The sequence below is a fragment of the Balaenoptera physalus genome (genome assembly GCF_965194825.1).
Source record: "Balaenoptera physalus genome assembly, chromosome: 15".
Lineage (NCBI taxonomy): Eukaryota > Metazoa > Chordata > Mammalia > Artiodactyla > Balaenopteridae > Balaenoptera > Balaenoptera physalus.
In genome coordinates this window covers 72,387,887-72,410,551 of record NC_138894.1, presented here as the reverse complement: position 1 = coordinate 72,410,551, position 22,665 = coordinate 72,387,887, and the positions used below count along the sequence as shown (strand labels likewise).

General features: G+C 34.5%; 1 protein-coding gene and 1 long non-coding RNA gene across 7 annotated transcripts in view; one reads left to right on the top strand and one right to left on the bottom strand.

Annotated features, from left to right (window-relative positions):
• SPAST (spastin) overlaps positions 1 to 11,500 on the top strand; it is a 53,019-nt gene extending 41,519 nt beyond the window's left edge. For 4 of the 6 annotated variants that reach the window (XM_082426989.1, XM_082426988.1, XM_082426987.1 and 1 more), the window contains 5 exons: positions 1,606 to 1,648; positions 2,888 to 2,967; positions 4,542 to 4,612; positions 5,947 to 5,987; positions 10,082 to 11,500. In XM_082426989.1, the coding sequence (XP_082283115.1) occupies positions 1,606 to 1,648; positions 2,888 to 2,967; positions 4,542 to 4,612; positions 5,947 to 5,987; positions 10,082 to 10,204 (358 nt within the window). In that variant the 3' untranslated portion in view covers positions 10,205 to 11,500. Of the gene's footprint in view, positions 1 to 1,605; positions 1,649 to 2,887; positions 2,968 to 4,541; positions 4,613 to 5,927; positions 5,988 to 10,081 lie in introns of all 6 variants that reach the window. The other 2 variants (XM_082426990.1, XM_082426991.1) reach the window with 2 other exon arrangements.
• LOC309643869 lies at positions 386 to 22,661 on the bottom strand. Its single transcript, XR_014254111.1, has 3 exons — positions 22,522 to 22,661; positions 21,637 to 21,755; positions 386 to 1,156 (listed from the first exon to the last, which is right to left on the bottom strand). It is a non-coding gene; the product is annotated as an uncharacterized lncRNA (long non-coding RNA).
• Positions 22,662 to 22,665: the final 4 nt, after the last annotated feature.

Here is a 22,665-nt window from a genome sequence, read left to right as displayed (position 1 = left end):
AGTGTGAAAGTCTGAAGCCAGCCTGCTTTTATTCACATTTATGGGTTAATCCAGTAGGGTTAGTGTCTAATCTCCTTTCTAATACTACTACTACTATTTTTGTAGCCTTTGTTTCTGTGGTGGTTTTTGTTTTCTTTTTTATTGCTTTCCTGATCTCTGCAATCCCATTTTTCATCTTCTGTTGTCTACTTCTTTGAGCCTTTGTATGTCATTTCCTTGAGGCTTTATATCTCACTGAGCTCTTATTTCATAGGAGCCTTTATTTTTAATCAAATTATTTTATTTCTTGGAAAGATATTTGGTCACAATTTGAATTTGCTTTATGGCAAAATCCTCTTGTGCATGTTCTTCATTTTATCTATTTTATGTTTACTGTATTCTTTCCCCTCTTTTTTTGGCACTGTTTTTTAAAATCAGTCCTATGCTTTTGTCTGTTTTGCTTGTTAATTTTATTTGAATAAGGGGAGTTTTCTTGGAAAACCTAATTTGGAAGGATATTGTAGAAGAGCTAGAAAAGAAAGATAGCAAGCATGTATCTTGAGTTGTCCTATGAATACCCTGGACTGGTGGGCAGTCTCCCTGACTCACAACAAAGCCCTACCTGATAAAGAAGTATACGTGTATATAAATAAGCGACTGGGTTGATTTAGTCTTCTTCAACTGAAAAAGATTGGTCATTGCAAAACAGCTTGTCATCTTGCCAGACTGATTGATGTCTTCTTACAAAGATGATGTATCTTTGAGTTTCTTTGTTCAGCCTCATCTTCCTTGCCATTCCCTTGCTACTGACTAGGGTCACATGATCTGCAGAGCCAGTCCTCACATGTTTGTTTAAATATGGGGAGGTTAGTTTTATTATCCCTCAGAGTGTGCTCTCTCTGTTTCTTCTGGAAAACTCTGCTCTGACAGCCATGTTTAAAATTTGCAGTGGCAGGTGCTGTCTGTATTCACCTTTGTCAGTGTAATTTTCACTGCCCTAGGCAGCCCTTCTTCATACATTTTAGTTCTGTAAATGTTATGTAGTTTGTTGATGATGGAGTTTACATTTCTGTTTCTGTTGTCCTTGTTGGTTTTAGTTGTTTTCAGTTTCAAGAAGACAGCAGAGATCTGTTTCTTCAACTTATTATATCAGATATTTTGTTTTAAAGTGTTACTGCTGTTAAAAAAATACAAATACATAAATGCTTAGTTTAATTCTGACAATATTGAATTAAGGATTTTTAAACATTAACTAGAATCTTTTTTTAAACTTTTTATTGGAGTATATTTGATTTACAATTTTGTGTTAGTTTCAGGTGTACAGCAAAGTAAATCAGTTATACATATACATATATCCACTCTTTTTTAGATTATTTTCCCATATAGGTCATGACAGAGTATTGGGTAGTGTTACCTGTGCTATGCAGTAGGTCCTTATTAGGTATCTATTTTATATATTTAACTAGAATGTTATAAAAGAGTAACTTTTACACTGATAACTACTAAAATGTATTCAAATGCCTTGAGCATTATATTTAAAGCTTTGTTCTTGTTATGTGCTACTTGAACTGAATTATCTGTAAATTCAAAACTGTATTTCTGAGATTGCTTGAATCCTTTTTTTAGGCGTTTCACCAAACGGGTATATGTGTCTTTGCCAAATGAGGAGGTATGTATCTGTGTTTGAATTTTCTTTAAGGCAGAAACAAGAACTACCATCTTGACAGTATTAAGTCTTCCAGTGCATGGTACAGCTGCATTGGAAAAGTTTGGCGGTTTCTTAAAAAGATAAACAGAAAACTTACTGTAAGACCCCAAAATTTCATTCCTAAGAATCTACCCAAGAGAAATGAAAACATATGTCTACACAGACATGTACAAGAATTTTTATAACAGCATTATAAATAATAGCCAAGAACTACAGAGAATCTAAAATAGTCTTCAGGCTTCCCTGGTGGCCTGAATCCACCTGCCAGTGAAGGGGACACAGGTTCGAGCCCTGGTCTGGGAAGATCCCACATGCTGCAGAGCAACTAAGTAGACCCCATGCTCCGCAACAAGAGAAGCCACCGCAATGAGAAGCCCACGCACTGCAACAAAGAATAGCCCCTGCTCACCGCAACTAGAGAAGGCCCACGCGCAGCGACGAAGACCCAACACAGCCAAAAATAAATAAATAATTTTTAAAAAATCCTTTAAAAAAAAAAAAGTCATCAGTTGGTGAAAGGATATACAAATGTGGTATATCCATTTAATGGAATACTGTTTAGCAATAAAAGGAATGAGCTACTTAAACATACCATAATATGGATGAACCTCAAAAACATTATACTAAGTAAAGATGCCAGATGCAAAAGATTACCTATCATATGATTCCATTTTTATGAAATGTCTAGAAAAGGCTCATTTCTAGAAACAAAGTAGATAGTGATTAGGTAAGGCTGTGGGTGGAAGTCGGGATTAACTGCAAACAGGCACAAGTGAACTTTTTCGGGTGATAGAAATGTTCTAAAATTTGATTATGGTGATGGTTGCACAATTCTAAACTTATTAAAAGTCATTGAATTATACACTTCAAAAGGGTGAGATTCCATGTTACATGAATTCATATCTCTATAAAACTTTTTTTTTTTAATTGTGGTTGTCTAGCTCAGACCCTTAGCATCCTTGGTATTAACAGCAGCTACTTTCTTAGTGTTTTATTTGGATTGTTTTTAACTCTTTCAGGAACTCTCAAAAAATTGTTATTTTAACAGATATATGTGTGAGGCTCTAAGAGGTAGAGTGGTATAAGATCATTGTATAAGATCATTCAGCTCCTAAATGAGAGTTGGGATTTGAACCTGACTCCTGGATATTTTGTTAAGCCAATTCTTAGGACTGATAATTCTTTAATATTTCTTTTCAGACACGACTACTTTTATTAAAAAATCTATTATGTAAACAAGGAAGCCCATTGACCCAAAAAGAACTAGCACAACTTGCTAGGTGAGTAATTTGATTTGGTCTATCTTGCAGCTTTTTTTTTTTTAAGAATTCTTTTTCTGTTTTCTTTAAAGTAAGCTCATGTATGAAATGAGTAATTTATCTATCACAGAACTTCTTATTGTTTCATTCTCTACTTCCTTTACCTTCTCTCATCTCATTTTCTTATATATATGGTGTCTAAATTTTAGTTTCTATATCCTCTAGAAGACATGACCTAAACAGCTAATGATGGTAGTATATATTCTTTTTATAAATTTATTAAAACTTACAAGTGGTATTAATTTTTAATAAATTTATTTTATTTATTTTTGGCTGTGTTGGGTCTTCGTTGCTGCGCGTGGGCTTTCTCTAGTTTTGGTGAGCGGGGGCTACTCTTCGTTGTGGTGCGTGGGCTTCTCATTGCGGTGGCTTCTCTTGTTGCAGAGCACGGGCTCTAGGCGCGCGGGCTTCAGTAGTTGTGGCTCATGTGCTCTAGAGCGCAGGCTCAGTAGTTGAGGCTCACAGGCTTAGTTGCTCCGTGGCATGTGGGATCTTCCTGGACCAGGGCTCGAACCTGTGTTGCCTGCATTGGCAGGCAGGTTCTTAACCACTGCACCACCAGGGAAGCCCTGAAGTAATTTTTAAAATGTAAAACATCTCATATCTGCCTACACCAACACATATTTTCACTTAAACTTGTTCTTTTGCTTACACATAATTTTTTTAAACTTTGACTTCTTCAGCTTTTTTTTTATGAGTGGTGTATTAAGTAGAAACTGAATATAGGAGATACACTCATGAATTTTAGTCATTGAAAAAAATCTCATAAAGTAATTTAAAATGTTCAACAAGAATGGGAATAGCTAGTTATGTTGTTAAAAACTCTGAGTTCCCAGATACCTATGAAAAAATAACAAATTCAGTACTTGGAAATACTGAGATCCTTCTTTGAATTCCAATCAAATATTCTGCTAATAATGTTTGCGCAGGTATTTAACATAGTACATGATAAGTAAATGCTTTTTTTCCTGTTTTATTTTCCTCTTCCTCTTTGCCTCCCTAGTTCTTAGTTCCCTTTGATAGTGTCTTGGCTGCCCAGGATCTCCACTGTGGCATCCCATTCAGGTGTGCCTCCTTTTGCCAATGTCTTCTATCCCAGACCCTTCCTTCATCCTGTCTGTCCTACATTTAAAGAAATCTTCCTTGATTGGCCCTCATTTCATCAAGGCAGTTCTCTTTGTCAAGATAAAGACTCATTAACTTATAGAGAAGTAATTGTGGTTATGTGTCAGTTGGCCAGCAATGGCTTATAGATGTTACCTTTCCAGGGCACATATTTACAATTTAATGGAGCCTCCTGGAGATATACTATACTTTAATCTAAAGGAATGGTTCTAATAATGAAAATTTGAGGCATTATAAGGAACCAGTCGGCTGTTTGTTTTTAGCAAGTAGGCCTTCCTCTGCCCTTAAAATCAAGTCACATAGCTGTCTGCTTGATAACAAAGGCAAGCTAGGTTTTACCCTCTTATTATGTGGAGATTTAAATCTGCAAAGGTGAAAATAAGTTGCTCTTTCTTCTTTCCCATTCTCAGAATGACCGATGGATACTCAGGAAGTGATCTAACAGCTTTGGCAAAAGATGCAGCACTGGGTCCTATCCGAGGTAGGGATACAAAAGCTTGAAACATTTACAACTGTTTATTAGACCACTTCAGAAGTTTAAGAAGTCCCTATTGAGAGTATTTTTTATTAGTAAGAAAGCAGTAAAACTGTATCAGTGGAAAACTTGATTAAAACTTGATACAAAGTTTCTAGACTTAGGGTCAACAGACCTTTCTGAAAATAGTTTTACACTCACGGGCTGCATATACTCTCTGTTGCATATTCTTCTCACTCTTCTTCTGACTCCTCCTGCTCATCCTCCTCTTTTTTTTTTTTTCAACAACAACAAAAAGCTGTGAAACCATTCTTAGCTCACAGACCATACAAAGAGTCCGTGGATCGGTGGACCATGAGCCCTGTTCTAGACAGCAGGTTTCGCTTCTTGATAGTAGGTTAGCAGCAGAAAACTCAAGAAAATGAGAACTTTTTAAAGCAAGTGGAAAAGAATAATAAAGGGAAGATTTTCTTATCTATTTTTTGGTTCTTTTCATTTCAGTATTCTAGTATTACTTGAAATTAATGTGTGTAAGGAAACATATAAATAGAAGTTTTTACTTTTATCATTATATGTTATCTTTTGAAAAATTGCAGCAAAGTATATCATTCATTGCTCTGTTTTGATTCAAGGTAATTTGTTGACTCTGAAATACCACATCTACCATTTTTAGGTTATGTTAGATTAAACTCACTGCGATAATCACTTTAGAGTAGATGTTCTCAGCTACTCTTCTACAGGCAGCATGGGCAGTGGATGGGTGATGCTCTCAGGTATGCACTCAGATTACTGGCTATGGTGGTAAAATTGAACATGGAACATGCAACTTCCAGAACGTATCTCTAACAGTGAAACAGCGTACTGATTAAGAGCTGCTGCTTTAGAGAATAATAAATGTAACCTTGAGAATATAGTTTGAAACTCTGGGTAAAGCATTTTAGTCAAGCTTTCTTTCTGCAGGAGGCATGAAATCTTGTTCAGATATTGGACTCAGAATCAGTAGCTAATGTATAAATCATGTGTGTTTTTTAGAATATTTTAGCTGTTATTCTGAAACAAAGTTGTTGGCTTAAAACAACGAATGCCTTTTGTAAAGAACAAGTTGCATTATTTTAAGTTTACTATGAAATTTGTAGAATCTGTTGTTCTTGAGCGATATATAAAGAAATTGAATGCCTTCCTAAGAAGGAATATTATTCTAAGCATTTATAAATTGTATGGGCTCTTAATGTGTGTCTCTTTTAATATGATTTATATTGAACATAAACTTTTAGATTATTGTACTTCATTAGTTTAAACTTGGAAATCTTTTTTTTGTAAGTGACTTTTATATTTTACAGAACTGAAACCAGAACAAGTGAAGAATATGTCTGCCAGTGAGGTATATACTATTTTACAATTATCTTTTTTTTGTTCTGGTCCTCTAGATTGTAAAACATATCTTTTGTCTGGATTTTTCTAGTTTATCTGATTAGAAACTAGAAAAAATTAATTTTGCTTCATTTCAAAATATGGAGGGGGGACTGTCCAACTAGTCTCTTATGGTGTCCTTTGGTAATACACAATAAATATACATAATCATTAAGTCATTTTCTGTCAAATCATATTAAATACTAAACAGAACAAAATGATAGGCAACTTGAGGATTTTATACATTATGAATATAGCTTGTAACAGGTTAACCCCTTGATGTTCTGTTTTGTTAGTTTTTCAATAATGTTTATGTCTTCGTTCTTATAAAAGCAATACAGTTTCCATTGTAATGTAATTCATTACATTTAAAAAATATGGGAGGTCCCCTTATGAGATGCTGAAGCATTTCTTTTGAAAAAAATTGCCAGCAAAATATAGAATTGGATATGCAAAATGATCATAACTATGTAACCAGCCAGTTTAAATCAGATTTGAATTATGTAACTTATCTCTCAGAGCTCAGATAGCACCTGAAACATTACTAATCAAAGAGACTTCATTCTTGGAACAGAAGAGAGAATAGAACTCCAGTGGAGTCCAAATGTGAACTGAAAACAAAACAAACAAAAAACACCAATAAAAAACCCCAGAGGCATGGGCTGGAGGCTGGTGGCTGGCTAGGGGATCTGCACATTACATTGCAGAGAGTCCTGTCCAAGTATTAACAGTGAACTCTTAACATAGAGAATAAATGTACTTGAGTATGAGTACATTTTGGCAGTCTTTTTTCTTCAAGCTTCCAAGTAAATTTGAGGTTGTCTTCAGGCATCTTGTGCATGGTGCTTAACCAACTACATTACTAAGAAAGCCTTCAAACTTCTTGCAACCACCTTTTTCCATTTCAGCAGTCTAGTTTACCTGGAGTGTGTTTGACGTGAATGAAGCTTAGGAATAGAGAATTCCACATGTCATATACTTTGGTATTTAGCTACTGTTACCTTAAAAAAATCATGTTTAAAGTATAAGTTTCAGGTCCCTTTTATCTGATTCATAATTTTGATTCCACATTTTTCTAATTTTTAAAAATATATTAGTACTGTCTTGAGGTGTTTTTTTTAATAGTTTAGGTATAATTTATTTACAGTATCCCATCAATATATTATTTTTTTAAATGTTCTTATACTCATAGCATAAGCCTAATAGTACTTTTCTACCCAGAAAGTAAGCATTGTGCATGAATTATTTATTTTCCACACACCACTCTCCCTACCTTGGACTCAGGACAGGTAAACTTGATATTTCATATATGTACTCCGGCCCCCTAGATTAAAGTTGAGGAAAGGCCCATTGTGTGACATTTTAGGCCTCTGTCTTTGTCCCTTGGACAGACCATATACTAAAATTAAAACTACTGAATGAATTACAAAAAATAACATTACTGGTACCTTTTGTGACCATTCCACTAATTATGTGTAGTCAGGTTACAGTGTTATTATAGTTTTGGGTTCTACTGTATACTTTCATTCAGTTTAAGTTTATTTTGAACCTAATGATTTTAGTATTAATAATTTGATAATAGCTTTTAGTCATTAGTCCTGGCTTATGAGTTAATATTTATAAAGCACTTAAAATAAGTCTGGCAATAGTGAATACTGTATAGGTATCCATTAAATAATTTTAAAATACATAAATACTAAATAATGGCAATTTATTATAGAGATCAAGGAAATCCATTCTATTTTCTTATTTATGAGATGACAGAAAAACACAAGTAGTTTGGTTTTAAAATTGTGTACTAGAATTTTTTTCAGCCATTCTTTGGTACAATTTTAATAACTGTGTTATCAGGTGCTGGTATATATGCAGAAATTTAGATGAGATATACCTAATTTGCCTTTTATAGTTTATAAGAATAGAAACTCAAATAATTGTGTTGGAATTCTGTGTTTGTAAAAGGTAGTGCTGAAAATCATTGGTTATAAATTCAGAGTATAATGTACTTTGTTTATAAAGCCCAGTTTGTATCCAGTTCAACTTTATTAGTTCTTTTATTATTTTGTTTTGATAAGACTTCTTTGCTATTTATTTTTCCCTCTTTACTGAACTAGCTACTGGTTGATTTTTCCTGTTACATACATTAGTCTCTTACTAACTTTAAAATATCATATTTTCTATGTAACTTTTAAAGGTTACTTTCCATTTACAGTTATTACAAAATATTGGCTATATTCCCCGTGTTGTACAATACATCCTTGAGCCTGTCTTATACCCGATAGTTTGTACCTCCCACTCCCCTACGCCTACATTGCCCCTCTCGCCCTCTCCCTGCTGGTAACCACTAGTTTGTTCTCTATATCTGAGTCTGCTTCTTTTTTGTTATATTCACTAGTTTGTTGTATTTTTTGAATTCCACATATAAGTGATATCATACAGTATTTGTCTTTCTCTGTCTCACTTAGTTCTCTTAGCATAATATCCTCCAAGTCCATACATGTTGCTGCAAATGGCAAAATATTGTTCTTTTATATGGCTGAGTAGTATTCCATTGTGTGTATATATGTGTGTGCATATATATATATATATAATATATATATATATATATTTTATATATATATACATATGCACACACACACACCACATCTTTATCCATTCATCTGTTGATGGACACCTAGGTTGCTTCCATATCTTGGCAATTGTAAATAATGCTGCTATGAACATTGGGGTGCATGTATCTTATCAAATTAGTGTTTTTGTTTTTTTCAGATATATACCCAGGTGTGGAATTGCTGGGTCATATGGTAGTTCTATTTTTAGTTTTTTGAGAAACCTCCATACTGTTTTTCACCGTGAAATACACACATACACACACCCTGAACTATGAACATAAATTAGAATTTTCATCAAAAGCTTTTGAAACCTTAATCTTTATAACAGATATTCAGGAGTATCATAGATAATACTCACATTACATTCATCATTCTTCTAAATTTGGGGCTTTAGGAAGAGCCAGTGTGTGTTTTACAGTTAAATAAGGAGCAAATAGGGGTCATGCAGTGATTGTGGTAACAATATATCCTTTTTCATTTTGACAAATTTTTCAGATTAGGCTACAAGTTACAAGTGTAGTTGATTTTCTTAATTTGTGCTATGTTGATATTAGAGAGGATGTGAAGTAGTTAGATTGGGTTTTATAAGAGTAATAAAAAGAATAATATAGATAAATATCAGTTGTTGAAGTTTGTCTCCAGTTCTTCTTTAACTTCTTATTTGGGAGCAAAATATACATATGATAATACATAAGTGATAATTTTTAATACCGGTCATCTTGTGCCAAACTCCATTTTGCCTTTTGAAAATCCTTAGGTAAAAATTAGGTATTTATTAACTCAGTACTGTTTTATTTTACTTTCTTGAAGCCAATTAAAAATCTCAGAAAATAAGACCAAATTGACATAAAAATGTATTATAAGCAATACTAATATTAGAAAATTTCAGACATAAGCCTCCTCCATGTTGTAGTTAAAGAGCAATATTTCCTTCAAAGTCCTGTGTACATCTTGTAAACTCCTCTTTCCTTTCTGATAAACCTGGCATGAATTTAGCTAGAGTGTGTTTGTGGTGAGTGAGACTTGAGAGTGCAAAATTCCGTGAAACTATACGCAGAAAAAAAACTGGAAGGAGATAAGCCGAATAGTGGTTGTATATCTGAACGGTGGAATTGTGAGTGATTCTTTTTTCTGATTGTCTATATTTTGTCAAATTTTCTGTAATGAGTATGTTTTGTTTTTATAATGGGAAAATATTGTGATTTAAAATGTTAATACCTAGGAGCTAAAACGTGCAATGAAAGTATATTGGTATAGCATTTTGGTAGGATTTCTTATATAGCAAACTTGCCTAATACAGAATAATATATAAAATAAGATGATTGGCATGATTTCCTAAGAATACATCTCTATATATTTTAACATTAATAAACAACAGCATCATTACTTTTATCCGTCATTGGGTTAACTATTGCATATGTGTTCACCTGTCGTCATGTGTGTTTTTTTAATCTAGATGAGAAATATTCGATTATCTGACTTCACCGAATCCTTAAAAAAGATAAAACGCAGCGTGAGTCCTCAAACCTTAGAAGCATACATACGTTGGAACAAGGATTTTGGAGATACTACTGTTTAAGCCTGCAGAACGTTTTACTTTCCAAGAGAGAAACATACCATCTTCTATGAATAGTTATCTGCTACAGAAACTCAGCCTAAGTTTACAGGACTTTTCAGAGTCTTACAATTATTTGTGCACCCCAGAAGATGAACCGTAAAATAAATTTAAATAAAGTATACAATGCAAATGGAATATTTTGTTTAAGGCCTTCTTGCCTTGATGGTCACAGATATCCCGATGGGCACTGTAAGTTAGAGCAGAACAAAAACTGATTCTGGTCTTCTTTACCAATATAATCATAATGTAAATAATGATTTGTATATTATGTTGCAGATGAAAGTATTCCAGAGACAGTGAATGGTAGAAGACACAAGAGCCTTTGGTTGTAGAGCCTTTGGTTGTTTGTCTTCTGACATCTTTTCTTAAAATAGTAATTTTTCCTATTTCCTTTCCTACTGTTGTCTTTACTACACTATGGGTGATTGGAATGCCAAACACTGTTTCTTTTTTTTTTCTTTTTACAAATTGTGTGCCAAATGAAACTTTTTCCTATGTAACAGTAGTAGGAAAAAAGTATTTTGAAGGTTTTTTTCTTCTTCATAAATCTACAGACATTAAACAATGCGTCCTTTTCACTTTTTATTTTTCTATTACCTTTCTACCAAACAATTTAGAAAGCAATATGATAGCAACAAAACAAATCTAGTGAAATGGAGAAGGAGAAATTTTGAAGTTTTCAGACACTCTGTCATACAACATGTAGATCAATCCTCCTGTGACCTGCGGTATTTTTTTTCTAATATATTTGTCAGAAATCTATTGTAGACTGTTAACTTATTCCTAATGGAATTTATTTTCTGTTAGAATTCTAATATTTAAGAAAGCCAATTTTAACTGCTGTAAAAGTGGTTTCTGTGCAAGAGAAGGGAAGTACTAGGAGCTAAGACATTTCTAATTTATTGCTTATTACTTTCTTACTGTTTATAGGATAATTACAAGCCAGTGGATTTACCATGTTTTATTCTTAATAATTATTAATCCCTCCAATGAAACTTTAAAAAAAATTACTGAATTTTTATACATTGCATACATTTTATAGGTTTCTTGTGCTCACTTTGTTAACTAAAAAGTTTTAGTCTGTTAATCTGCCTTTTGTTCCCCAAAAATGTACAGTAATTCTGTTTCTTGTTTGTATAAGTATGCCTGGGTTTTTATTATAAAAATGTCATTGTAGGAAGTAGAGACTCACATCATGGCCTTTTAAATATTGTAATAAAGGCAAATAGATATTTGCCCTTAGTTTACTGGTTAAAAGTTTGTTTATAGAAATTTTCTTTGGTGCTTTTATGTAAAATGTCATGGGTGGAAATAATAATTTTATAGTAGTAACAAATATTTTTCATTTAGGAAAAATATCTTTGGTTTAGAGAGAATATATTTAAGTTAAAAACTTGCCCCCACTAGATAAGAATTTTATAATGAAGACATACATTCTTCTTAACTTTACTCTTTCTCATCTTAAAGATTTATCTAAATATAGAAGATGTATGATTTCTTAAGATCATGTGCTGTTTGTAACCATAACTTATATCATGTTTCTTCTAATCATAGAACTCCCTGGATAATAAAAATGAGGGTTGAGATAAATAGAAAAAAAATTTTTTAAGCCAGAACCATACATATTTTTAGGTCATGAGTAGTATCTTTCTAAGGTCTCAAACACTAAACCATCCATTATAAAATATTGATAATGACAGATGATGAAGTATACACGATGACAAGAATTAGGAACATCCCAAATTAAAACATTTTCAATAAAGCTCATAAAATTTCATTTTTTCTTTTCATTTAGAAAAAGATTAACATTATTGATACTTGGATAACTGGTCAATCGTATTAAAAGTCTGTGTGCTTTAAACTCAACTTTTAAAATATAAACTCCTTTAAAATTATCATAAAATTATCTGCAATAATTGAATGTAGCTCACTTTTTATTGGGAAAGGTTTCAGATAACAAAGACTTCAAATGTTATATAAAAGTCAAATTAATATTGTCATAAACACTGAGTCAGAATTATATTACTGTATGAATATCCATCCGTGTATGGAAGTTACTTTAATTTCCTGATGAGGTCTAAAATTGAGCTTAGTGCTACAGAACTATTTTCTTTGACTTAACTGTGACCAAGTTTTATTTTAAGCTGTGTTTCTCTCATGGAAGGGCCATAAACATAGAATAATTATATAGTAGGATGTGTAAGGGATTGGTTTGGTCTTTTTCAATAAAGATAGAAGTTGCTGAGGTTTCCCGAATTAGTATTAGGCTTAGATTGTGACCTTGTAGATTTTGCACTGAGCTCTGTGCCATGTTATTTCGTAAAAGGTAATGTTTAAACATTAAACGTTAGTGTGCTGTTCATGTTAATATGGCAGAGTTTCGTAAAGTAAATTAAAACTTACTGATGTACTGAACTTTGAGCCAAGGGAAAGAATCAATACTATCTTTCCAGATATCTTAAGGGTAAAAGCTTATTCTAAGACAGTCTGCCAATTGAGGTTATTAGATTTCCGACTTGCAAATACACTTTGTGCTTGGGAAGAATTGGAGGAAAATCAGATACTAGAATTCTAATTTAAGTAAATATACAGCAGTCTTTGTTTATAGTGTAAAATTCATTATATTTTGTACAAAAACTAATTCTTTTGGTAGAATGAACCATTTACAGTTTGGACTCTGAGTCAGAGGGTTTTCCTTTAAATGCCTGTCTCAGTTTTACTCTGGTCTTTTGTACTTTTCTTCAGAAGAAATGAATTAAAAGGTTCAGCTGCATAAGTGGGTTTTTATCCTAATGGATTGGAAATAAATTATAAACTTTATTTTGCTTTTAATTTTTTTATTTGAAACTTTTTGAGATTTCAGAGGTTGCAGTCTGGTATTAAAGGAATAGCTTTTATTGGACTGATTCTCTTGCCAATAAAAATATAAAGTCTGAACAAAGTATAAAAAGCTGTGATTAGAAGATTCTAGAAAGCAATCAAAAACAGGCAAAAAGAGCACAAAATCATATACTAGAAGAGATCCACATTAACTAGCTTTTACCATGAGGGCAATTTCCAGCTTGTGCAGTGTGCTTGGAAATAGAATTCAAGCAGAATGTGACAGTCTTGCTGGCCTGAGGAGTCATTTGGGGCTTCTAGAACAGCTTGAAATTAGGAGGGAAATTTTGAAAAGGAGAGAGCTTCAGAGATCTAATCCCCCAAATCTGCTTGCAGATTCTTTTCAAATGCTTGATGGATTCCAGATTGTACCTGTGCAGTGTGATATTCAAAGGAACCCAGCAGAAAGCAATAGTTGAAGTCCAAGGAACTGAGTAGCGGTAACAACGGCTGGGCGAATACAGGGCGAGTAAGAGGGGTTTAGTAAACACTTCTGGTTTCCCATTGAAACCCAAGACGGGCCGTGGCTTAGGAGGAAGGACAACATCCCAGAACTAAGGGCTGTACTTTAGGACTCTGGGCAAAATGGGAAGAAACTCACTGAAACAAAGCTTAATATCAGGCTTTCACAGCATCAAGGTTATACATTAGTAAGTTAACAGCTAGCTAAAATAAAACATTGTTTAGAAGAAAACAAAATCCAGAGTCTTTACAACATGTCATTCACAAAGTCCAGTACAAAATAAACCTTAAGCATACAAAGAAAAATTATATGATCCGTAATCAACAGAAAATATATAGAAGCAGATACACAGATGACCCTATGTTGGAGTTAACAAAATTATTTTTTAACAGCTTTAAAATACATTTAAAAATTTACAGGGGAAAAATGGTGGATCAGTAGATTGGGATTCTTGGCAAAGAAATAGAAACTGAAAACCAAATGGAAAGTCTGGTGATTAAAAATTAGAATCTGAAATGAAAAATATAGTGTCTAAATTTAAATATTGACTGGATGGGCTTAACAGTAAACTGGACAAGCAGAGGAAGAAAAGTGGAAGACAGCCAGTACAATTATCAAACTGAAGCACAGAGAAAAAAAGGAACAGCAGAGATTTGAGACCTGTGGGACAGTATCAGTCTAATGTACAGGTACTTTTGAGGTCCAGAGGAGAGGAGAGGAAGAGAATGGGGCAAGAGAAATATTTGAAGCAGTAATGCCTGAAATTTTCTCAAAATTGTTGGAAAACATCAACTTACAGGTCCAAGAAGTTCAGTGAATTCCAAGCAGAATAAATGCAACAAAGATCACATCTGGGTGCATAGTATTGCAAAACACACACACATGCACAAAACCAAACCAAATCAAAAAAATCTCAAAAGCAGCCAGAGAGGGGAAATGACATTACACTTGAATAAACAGTAAAAGTGGTGGCTAACTTCATCAGAAACAATGGAATCCAGGAAATGATGGAATGACATTCTTAAAGTGCAAAAATCATACACTACTATATAAAAAACAGATAAGGCCCTACTGTGTAGCACAGGGAATTATATTCAATATCTTGTAATAAAATGGAAAAGAATCTGGAAAATTTTATATATATATATATATATATATATATATATATATATATATATATATATATATATATATATATATATATATATGAGAATCACTTTGCTGTATACCTGAAACTAATACAACATTGGAAATCAACTGTACATCAAAAAAATAAAGTGCAAAGATTAACAAAAGTTAACCTAAAATTCTGTGTCTACTTAGAATGTTCAAAATAGTATGACAAAATAAAAGCTATTCCAGGTGTACAAAACCTAAGAGAATTTGTTGTTAGCAGACTGACATTATAGGAAATGCTTTAAGAAATTCTTTAGGCTGACAGTAATCCTCCATAGGAATCTGTATCTCCAGGAAGGAATTAAGAACTTTGCAAATGATATATATGTCAGTAAATACAAAAGATAATTTTTTCTTAATTTCTCTGAATATCTATTTGTTGTTTTAAAAAAATTTACAGTGTGGTATTTATAATGTATGTAGAAGTAAAGTAGATGACAAAGATAGCACAAAGGGTGGAAGAGGGCAGTAAATGGAATTATGTTGAAATAAGGTTATTATATTGTACATAAAGTTGTATAGTATTAAAGTAAGGTAGACTAATGAGGATGCATATTATAATCTCTCACCCAGCAAAGGGAACAAGAGTATGGGGCAAAGTCCAGAGGAAACCAAGAACCAGCTTCCAAGAGTCCTCTCCCAGCAGAATTACATAGGATGCACTTAATTCCTCCAGCATCAAGTTATGACAACATGGGTGAAGATGTTAGGCCTAACTGCGTTAGGCACAGTGAACCACTCTCAGGGAATGGTGGGAACCCTCCCCCAAATCCAAGTTCCCAGATGCCAACCAAACTTGCAATCAGGCCTTTCAAAAGATAGCAATCTCAGCCCAGCTATGCTAGCTTCTCTTCCACACAGTGGTTCAGGGCAGGTTTTGCAGTGGGGAGAAGGGACACATGGTGGCCCAAAGTGGGGTGTCATAGACCAAGTGGGGTGAGGAGGGTGTCTACAATAATGGGCAGCTTAGTATGGGGTACTGGGGACAGAGTAAGGAAGTTATTCATATGCACTGGGGCAACCTGGGTTGAGGAATAAGTTCTCAAGAATAGAGAGGTGTGTATTGGGAAAAGGTGTCAGCAAAGATGACAAACTGCTTACATGCAGGAGACCTAATCAGACAAGTCAATATATTAACCATAGTGGAGCCATATTTCTGTCAGAGAAAGGAGTTATGAATACAAAAAAAATGAAACCTGTGGGGTTGGGCTGGAATTGGATTTAAGAGTATGAATTCATGATTTAAGATATATAAAGATAGATGAAGAAATGTCGATGTAAATATATTTATATTTGTGTACACATATTCCCCAGTTCTTTGCACTGAGAAGGCCTTGGAGTAGTTACACCCCAAAAGCAATGCGCACACATACTACTCCTGTCTTCTAAATTCTCTACTGTCTTAGTCTGTTCAAGCTGCCACATTTTTGGGTGTTTTTTAAAAGCAGCATCCCCCTTCTTGCTATCAAAATCTTAGTCTGCTTGAGCTGCCATAACAAAAATATCATAGACTGCATGACTTCAATGACAGATATTTATTTTCACAGTTCTGGAGGGTAGGAAATCCAAGATCAAGGTGCCGACCAATTTTGTTTCTGGTGAGAGCTCTCACTGGCTTGTAAATGGCTGTGTCCTCAGTGACAGAGAGAGAGCAGGCTCTCTGGTGTCTCTTCTTATGAGGACACTAATCCTATCTTGAGGGTCCCACCTTCATGACCTCATCTAATCCTAATTATCTCCGAAGGACCCCATGTCCAAATACCATCACGTTGTGGCAGTAGGGTTTCAATATACGAATTTTAAGGGGACACAAACATTCGGTGCATAATATCCACTAAAGGAACCAGGGCTCCTTGGTGAAATGGCCAACTCCAGGTTTAGGGCAGAGAAAATACAGGATAACCCAGAATATCTTGTGCCAGAAATGAAGAAAGTGCTTAAAGAAGGATGAGGATGAATTATTGATTAGAGGGGCTCCCACTGGACAATTTTGAGCATCTAAAGTGATTGTAGTAATGGATTATAACCCATGAGGTAAAATAAGAAACCATGAGCCAATGTGAACATATACATAAACACAAGAATAAATTGAAAGTGTGATTAAGTATGAATACATTCACATAGTTTCAAAGTACAGTTTTCACAGTGGAAAAACTTGATACCACCTTAATCTAGTGATGAAAGTTATTACTGGGCCAAATTTCACATAATAGGGTCAATGAGAAAAATGCAGTACTACTTCTGTGATATTCCTGTCAAAGATTCACAACCTGAATCTATTCCAGGAGCATTCTACAAAATAACTGGAATCTTCAAAATAACTGGCAAATTCGTGAAAGTCAAGTGAAAAACTGAAGAACTGTTCCAGACTGAAGGAGATAAAATAGAATGACAACTAAATGCAACTTGTGATTTAGAACTGGTTCCTTCTGCTATAAAATACCTTATTGGAACAACTGACAAAACTTGAATGGAGTCTAAGGGTTAGATGACAGTAATGTGTCATTGTTAATTTTCTGATTTTGATGGCTGTTACTGTGGTTACATAGAAGTATGTCCTTGTTTGCAGGGAATACACACTAACATGTTTGGGGGTGATGGGGCAGCAGGTCAACGACTTAACCTTAACATTTCAAGGAAAACAAAGTTATTTGCACTGTAGTTAAAACTTTTCTGCAACTTTCTCATTGTTTCAAAATCTTTTCAAATAATGTTTGGAGAGGAATTCCCTGGCAGTTCAGCGGTTAGAACACTGCGCTCTCACTGCCGAGGGCCTGGGTTCAATCCTTAGGGAACTAAAAAAAAATAGACCTCAGGAAACTTCCAAACATCATCATCATCATCATCATCATCATTTTTGCCGCAAATCGCACGGCTTGTGGGATCTTAGTTTCCCGACCAGGGATGAACCCAGGCCCCCTGCACTGGAAGCATGGAGTCCTAACCACTGGACTGCCAGGGAATTCCCTTTCATTTTTATTTAGTTTACAATTTTGAATCTTTGGTCAATCTTCCCTTAAAAGATGCTGAAATTAAATGGTATATTTTCTACTTTTATTTTTAAACTTTTATTACACAGCTGAGTTATTTAAATCTTTTCTACTCTGCTGACATAAAACATTTTACCCTTTCTGAGGAACAAACAATTGAATTATTTGGTACAGATCTGTAGTCCAGGACATTAAGTATCTAACAAAATCCTGAGTTCTGTAGCAATTTTTTTTGCCTGTCTCCCTGAAGTTTAGGAAAAAGATTTTCCTAAACTCCTGGGTTTTGGCTCTAGATTAGAGTTTTCATTTAACTTCTATAAATCTGACTTCTGGTCTAGTAAGTTTACAATGTGATTTTGATTTTCCTGAGAAAACCCTGAAGAAAAGGTATGTCACTTAGAAGGTCAGGGACAGCTGAAGAGAAAGAGAAAAATGCCAGGAGGGTAGGTTTCAGAAGGTTGCAAAATCTTTCAGAGAGACTGTCTTGGAGTTAGAATTTTCTTTTGAAGGCTCAGCATACCAATTAACAAAGCTGACTGTTCACCGGTGTTCTGTCTTCTCAGTTTAAAAAATTGATTTTATGTCAAAAGTTCTCGTAATTGTTATTCTATGTTGATTTTTTTCTAATTTACCAATGAAAATGCAAGACTTTGGATTGTAAGTAATTTTATATAAGGGGCAGAAGTTCTTCTAGGAGGAGGTGGAGACTTTGACATAGGTAATTTGCAAGAAAGGGAGGCCATGGTGGTTGATCAACAATGTGTATTTTGTTAGTGTCACAGATTCTCCAGCCAAGCAGGATGACTAGGAAGAGTCTGTACAATCAACAGTCACAAACTCTACAGATCACTAATCCCAGAATATGGGCTAATCAAAGTGATCTTTTTTTGACAAACTGACAGGACAGTGTTCTCATGAAGGTTCTGCAGGATACCTAAGGCAAAGTTTGATCAATCACTTTTTCAACAATTGATCACCAATCCAATGGGACTTCCAATTGTTAGGGCTTAGGGCTGGCTTGTACTGAAGACTTACCAGGTTTATACTTCCATCTGTTTCCTATGGAACACTCCCTTATACATTAAAAATAGATAAAACAATAAAATATAAACAAAACACATGAAACAAGACTTCGTAATACAAACAATAGCAAAAGCAACAAGAAAGAGTAAGCAGGTTAACGGCAAAAATATATTCAAAACAAAATAAAACGTCTGATAACTTCATACAAAGATCTGGGCCTAATTACAGAATACACCTCCAAACTAAAAGGTCTAATTATTCAACACAAGAACCTATGTCTGTGGTTCTATTCCTAGTTTGTTGTTTTTTCTGGTAGGGGTGTTAGATTTGTCAAATGTTTTTCTGCATCTATTGAGATGATTGTGTGGCGTTCACCCTTTATTAATATGGTGTGTTGCATTTTTAATTCTCAGATGTTGAATCTGCTTTGCATTCCTGTGAATTCCCACTCACTCATTCATGGTGTATGATTCTTTTTATATTTTGGTGGATTCATTTTGCTATTATTCTGTTGACGTTTTTTTGCATCTACGTTCATATGGGATGTTGGTCTGTAGTTTTCTTGTGATGTTTTTGTTTAGTTTTGGTATCAGGGTAATTCTGGCTTCATAGAATGAGTAGAGAAGTGTTCCTTTCTCTTCTATTTTTGGGGAACAGTTTGTCAATGATTGGTGCTAATCCTTCTTTAAATGTTTGGTAGACTTCATCAATGAAGCCATCTTTGCCTGGGTTTTTTGTGGAATTTTTTTTTTAAATTATAAGTTCAATTGCTTGTTATGTCTAATCAGATTTTCTATTTCTTCTTGAGTCGTTTTCAGTAGTCTGTGTCTTCATAGAAATTAGTCCATTTCATTTAGGTTATCTAATTTGTTGGTATATAACTGTTTATAATACTCCCTATGATCCTTATTTCTGTAAGATCAATAGTAATGTCCCCCCTTTCTCTCTTGATTTTAGTAATTTTTTTAATTATTATTTTTTAAACTTTAATTAATTAATTTATTTTGGCTGCACTGGGTCTTAGTTTTGGCATGCATGCGGGATCTAGTTCCCCGACCAGGGACCGAACCCAGGCCCCCTGCATTGGGAGTGCAGTCTTACCCACTGGACCACCAGGGAAGTCCCGATTTTAGTAATTTGAATCTTTTTTTTCTTGGTCTAGGTAAAGCTTTGTCAATTCTGTTGAACATTTCAAAGAATCAATTTTTGGTTTTGTTTTCTCTTTTTTAAAAAATTAATTAATTAATTAATTAATTTTTTTGCCATGCAGCTTGCAGGATCTTAGTTCCCTGAGCCCCTGCAGTGAAAGCACAGAGTCCTAACCACTGTAACCACTGGACCACCAGGGAATTCCCTCTCTATTGTTTTTCTATTCTCTATTTCATTTATTTCCTCTCCAAGCTTTATTTCCTTCTTTTTAATTTTTTGGCCACACCACGTAGCACATAGGACCTTAGCTCCCTGAGCAGGGATCAAACCCGTGCCTCCTGCAGTGGAAGCGCAGTCTTAACCACTGGACCACCAGGGAAGTCCTTTTATTTCCTTCTTTTTGCTTGGTTTAAGTTTAGTTTGCTCTTCTTTTTCTAGTTTTGTAAGATGGAAGGTTAGGTTATTGATTTTAGATCCTTCTTTTTTTAATACATGCATTTACAGCTATACATTTCCCTCTAAGGACTGCTTTTGCTGTATCCAATAAGTTTTGGTATGTTGAGTTTTAATTTTCATTCATCTCAATGTATTTTCTAAGTTCTCTTGTGATTTCTTCTTTCATCCATTGACTAAGAGTATGTTTTTAAAATTTCCACCAGATGGGAGCATCCCAAATTTCCTTCTGTTATGGATTTCTAATTTCATTCCAGTATATTTGGAGAACATATTTTCTATGATTTTAATCCCTTTAAATTTATTGAAAATTATTTTATGGCCTAACAAATGTTCTGTCCTGGGAATGCTCCATATACACGAGAGAAGAATGTGTATTATGCTGTTGTTGGACAGTGTATTCTAGACATATGTTAGGTCTAATAGGTATATAATGTTGTTCAAGTCTTCTGTTTCATTGTTGATCTTCTGTCTAGTTGTTTCCTATGATTTTATATCAATTACTCAGTTCCCTGTATTAGATTTTTTTCTTCTTAAAATAGCTTGAGAGATTTCTTTTTGCTAACTCTAAACCCTGTTATACTCATCAATAAGGAATTAGTTAAATATACTGATATTAAGGCACATGCCTATGATTGAATTCTCTAAGGTCACTAAAACTATATTCTAGAAAATTAAGACATGGGAAAAAACTCACAGTACATCCTTACATGAAGTAGGCAGACTATAAATAATATGTACTGTTTGATTCCAGTTTTGTTAAAATAAAAAAGACTGGAAAGAAACTTCAAGAATCAAGAATGGGGACTTCCCTGGTGGCACGGTGGTTAAGACTCTGCACTCCCAATGCAGGGGGCTCGGGTTGGATCCCTGGTCAGGGAACTAGATCCCACATGCAAGCCGCAACTAAGAGTTCGCATGCCACAACTAAGGAGCCCACCTGCTGCAACTAAGACCTGGCACAACCAAATAAATAAATATTTAAAAAAAAAAGAATTGAGAATGATTTGCTCAGGGTAAATGAAGCAATAATGTTCTAACTTGCCTTCTTGATTCTAATCCTGTCCAGGAGTAGCAAGTACTGAGTAGTTGGTAAGGCTTTAAAACTATGGTGTACAGAATTCCAGGTCCACCTTTGACTAGGTGTGTGACCTTGGCACACAACTTTCCAAGCAGAGGCTAACAATAGTACCTATATCAAAGGGCTGTTATGATGATTAAATGAGGTGATACACTAAGTTCTTAGTAACAATACTTACCACATAAGTGCTTAATAAATGTTAGCTATTATCTTCCATCTACAGTTCATTCTCCATACCACAGCCAAAATGTAGAAGGTCACTCCGTTATTAAAACCGTCCACTGGCTTCCGGTCTCACTTAGAAAAAAAAAAACCAAGCTCTTTACCCCTAATTAGAAATTCCGACTTGATCTGGCCCCTGTTTATCACTTAGACCTTCTCTTCGTTTCTTCCCCTCAAGCACAACTCTCCAGACATACTACCTTCTTTCTGATCTTAAAACACCCTTGCTTGTTTTACTTAGGTATTTGCATTACTTATTCTGCCTAGAAAAAACTTCACAGAAAGTCTTGCCATTTGGAAGTCAAATTTAATCTTCTTAGAGAAGCTTTCTCTGACTACCTCTCTAAATTAGCGACTCAGTTACTCTCTATACCATTACCCTATTTTCCAAATGGCACTACTTATCGATATATTTTAAAAATTTCCTTCTACTTGTTTTGTCTCTTCTTACCAGAATATCATTTTCATCAGTACCTGACACACACGTACTCCATATTCAATTTCTGTCGAATGAATTATATTTCGATGTGTTTTATTTTCCCTTTGTAAAATAAAATTAATCTTATAGAATTTAAGTAGTATTTTAGGAAGCACAACACAGTAGTCCGTCATTAGTCGGCCTGAGTTCAAATTCAACTACTACCGCAAACTAGATGTATGTCTCTGGGCAAGTTTCTTAATCCTGTTTCCTCACTTGAAAAATGGGAATATAATCTATTTCGTAAGGTATTGCAAAAATTAAATAACACAACATAGGTAAAAGCGCTTCAGGACTCAATGAAACTTTTCTAACATTACAAAGAAACCCTAATTGCTCCTTGACAAAGACCTCAGCGCGTACCTCTACACCCAGACCTCGGCCGGGGCTGAAGAGTCGCTCTAGCCGCCACCTTCGCCTCTATAGAACGCAGGGGCAGCCGGGAAGGGGGAGCGGGACCATGAGGCCGGTGCACGCACTTCCGCCCCCGCGTCGCTCACAGCCAAT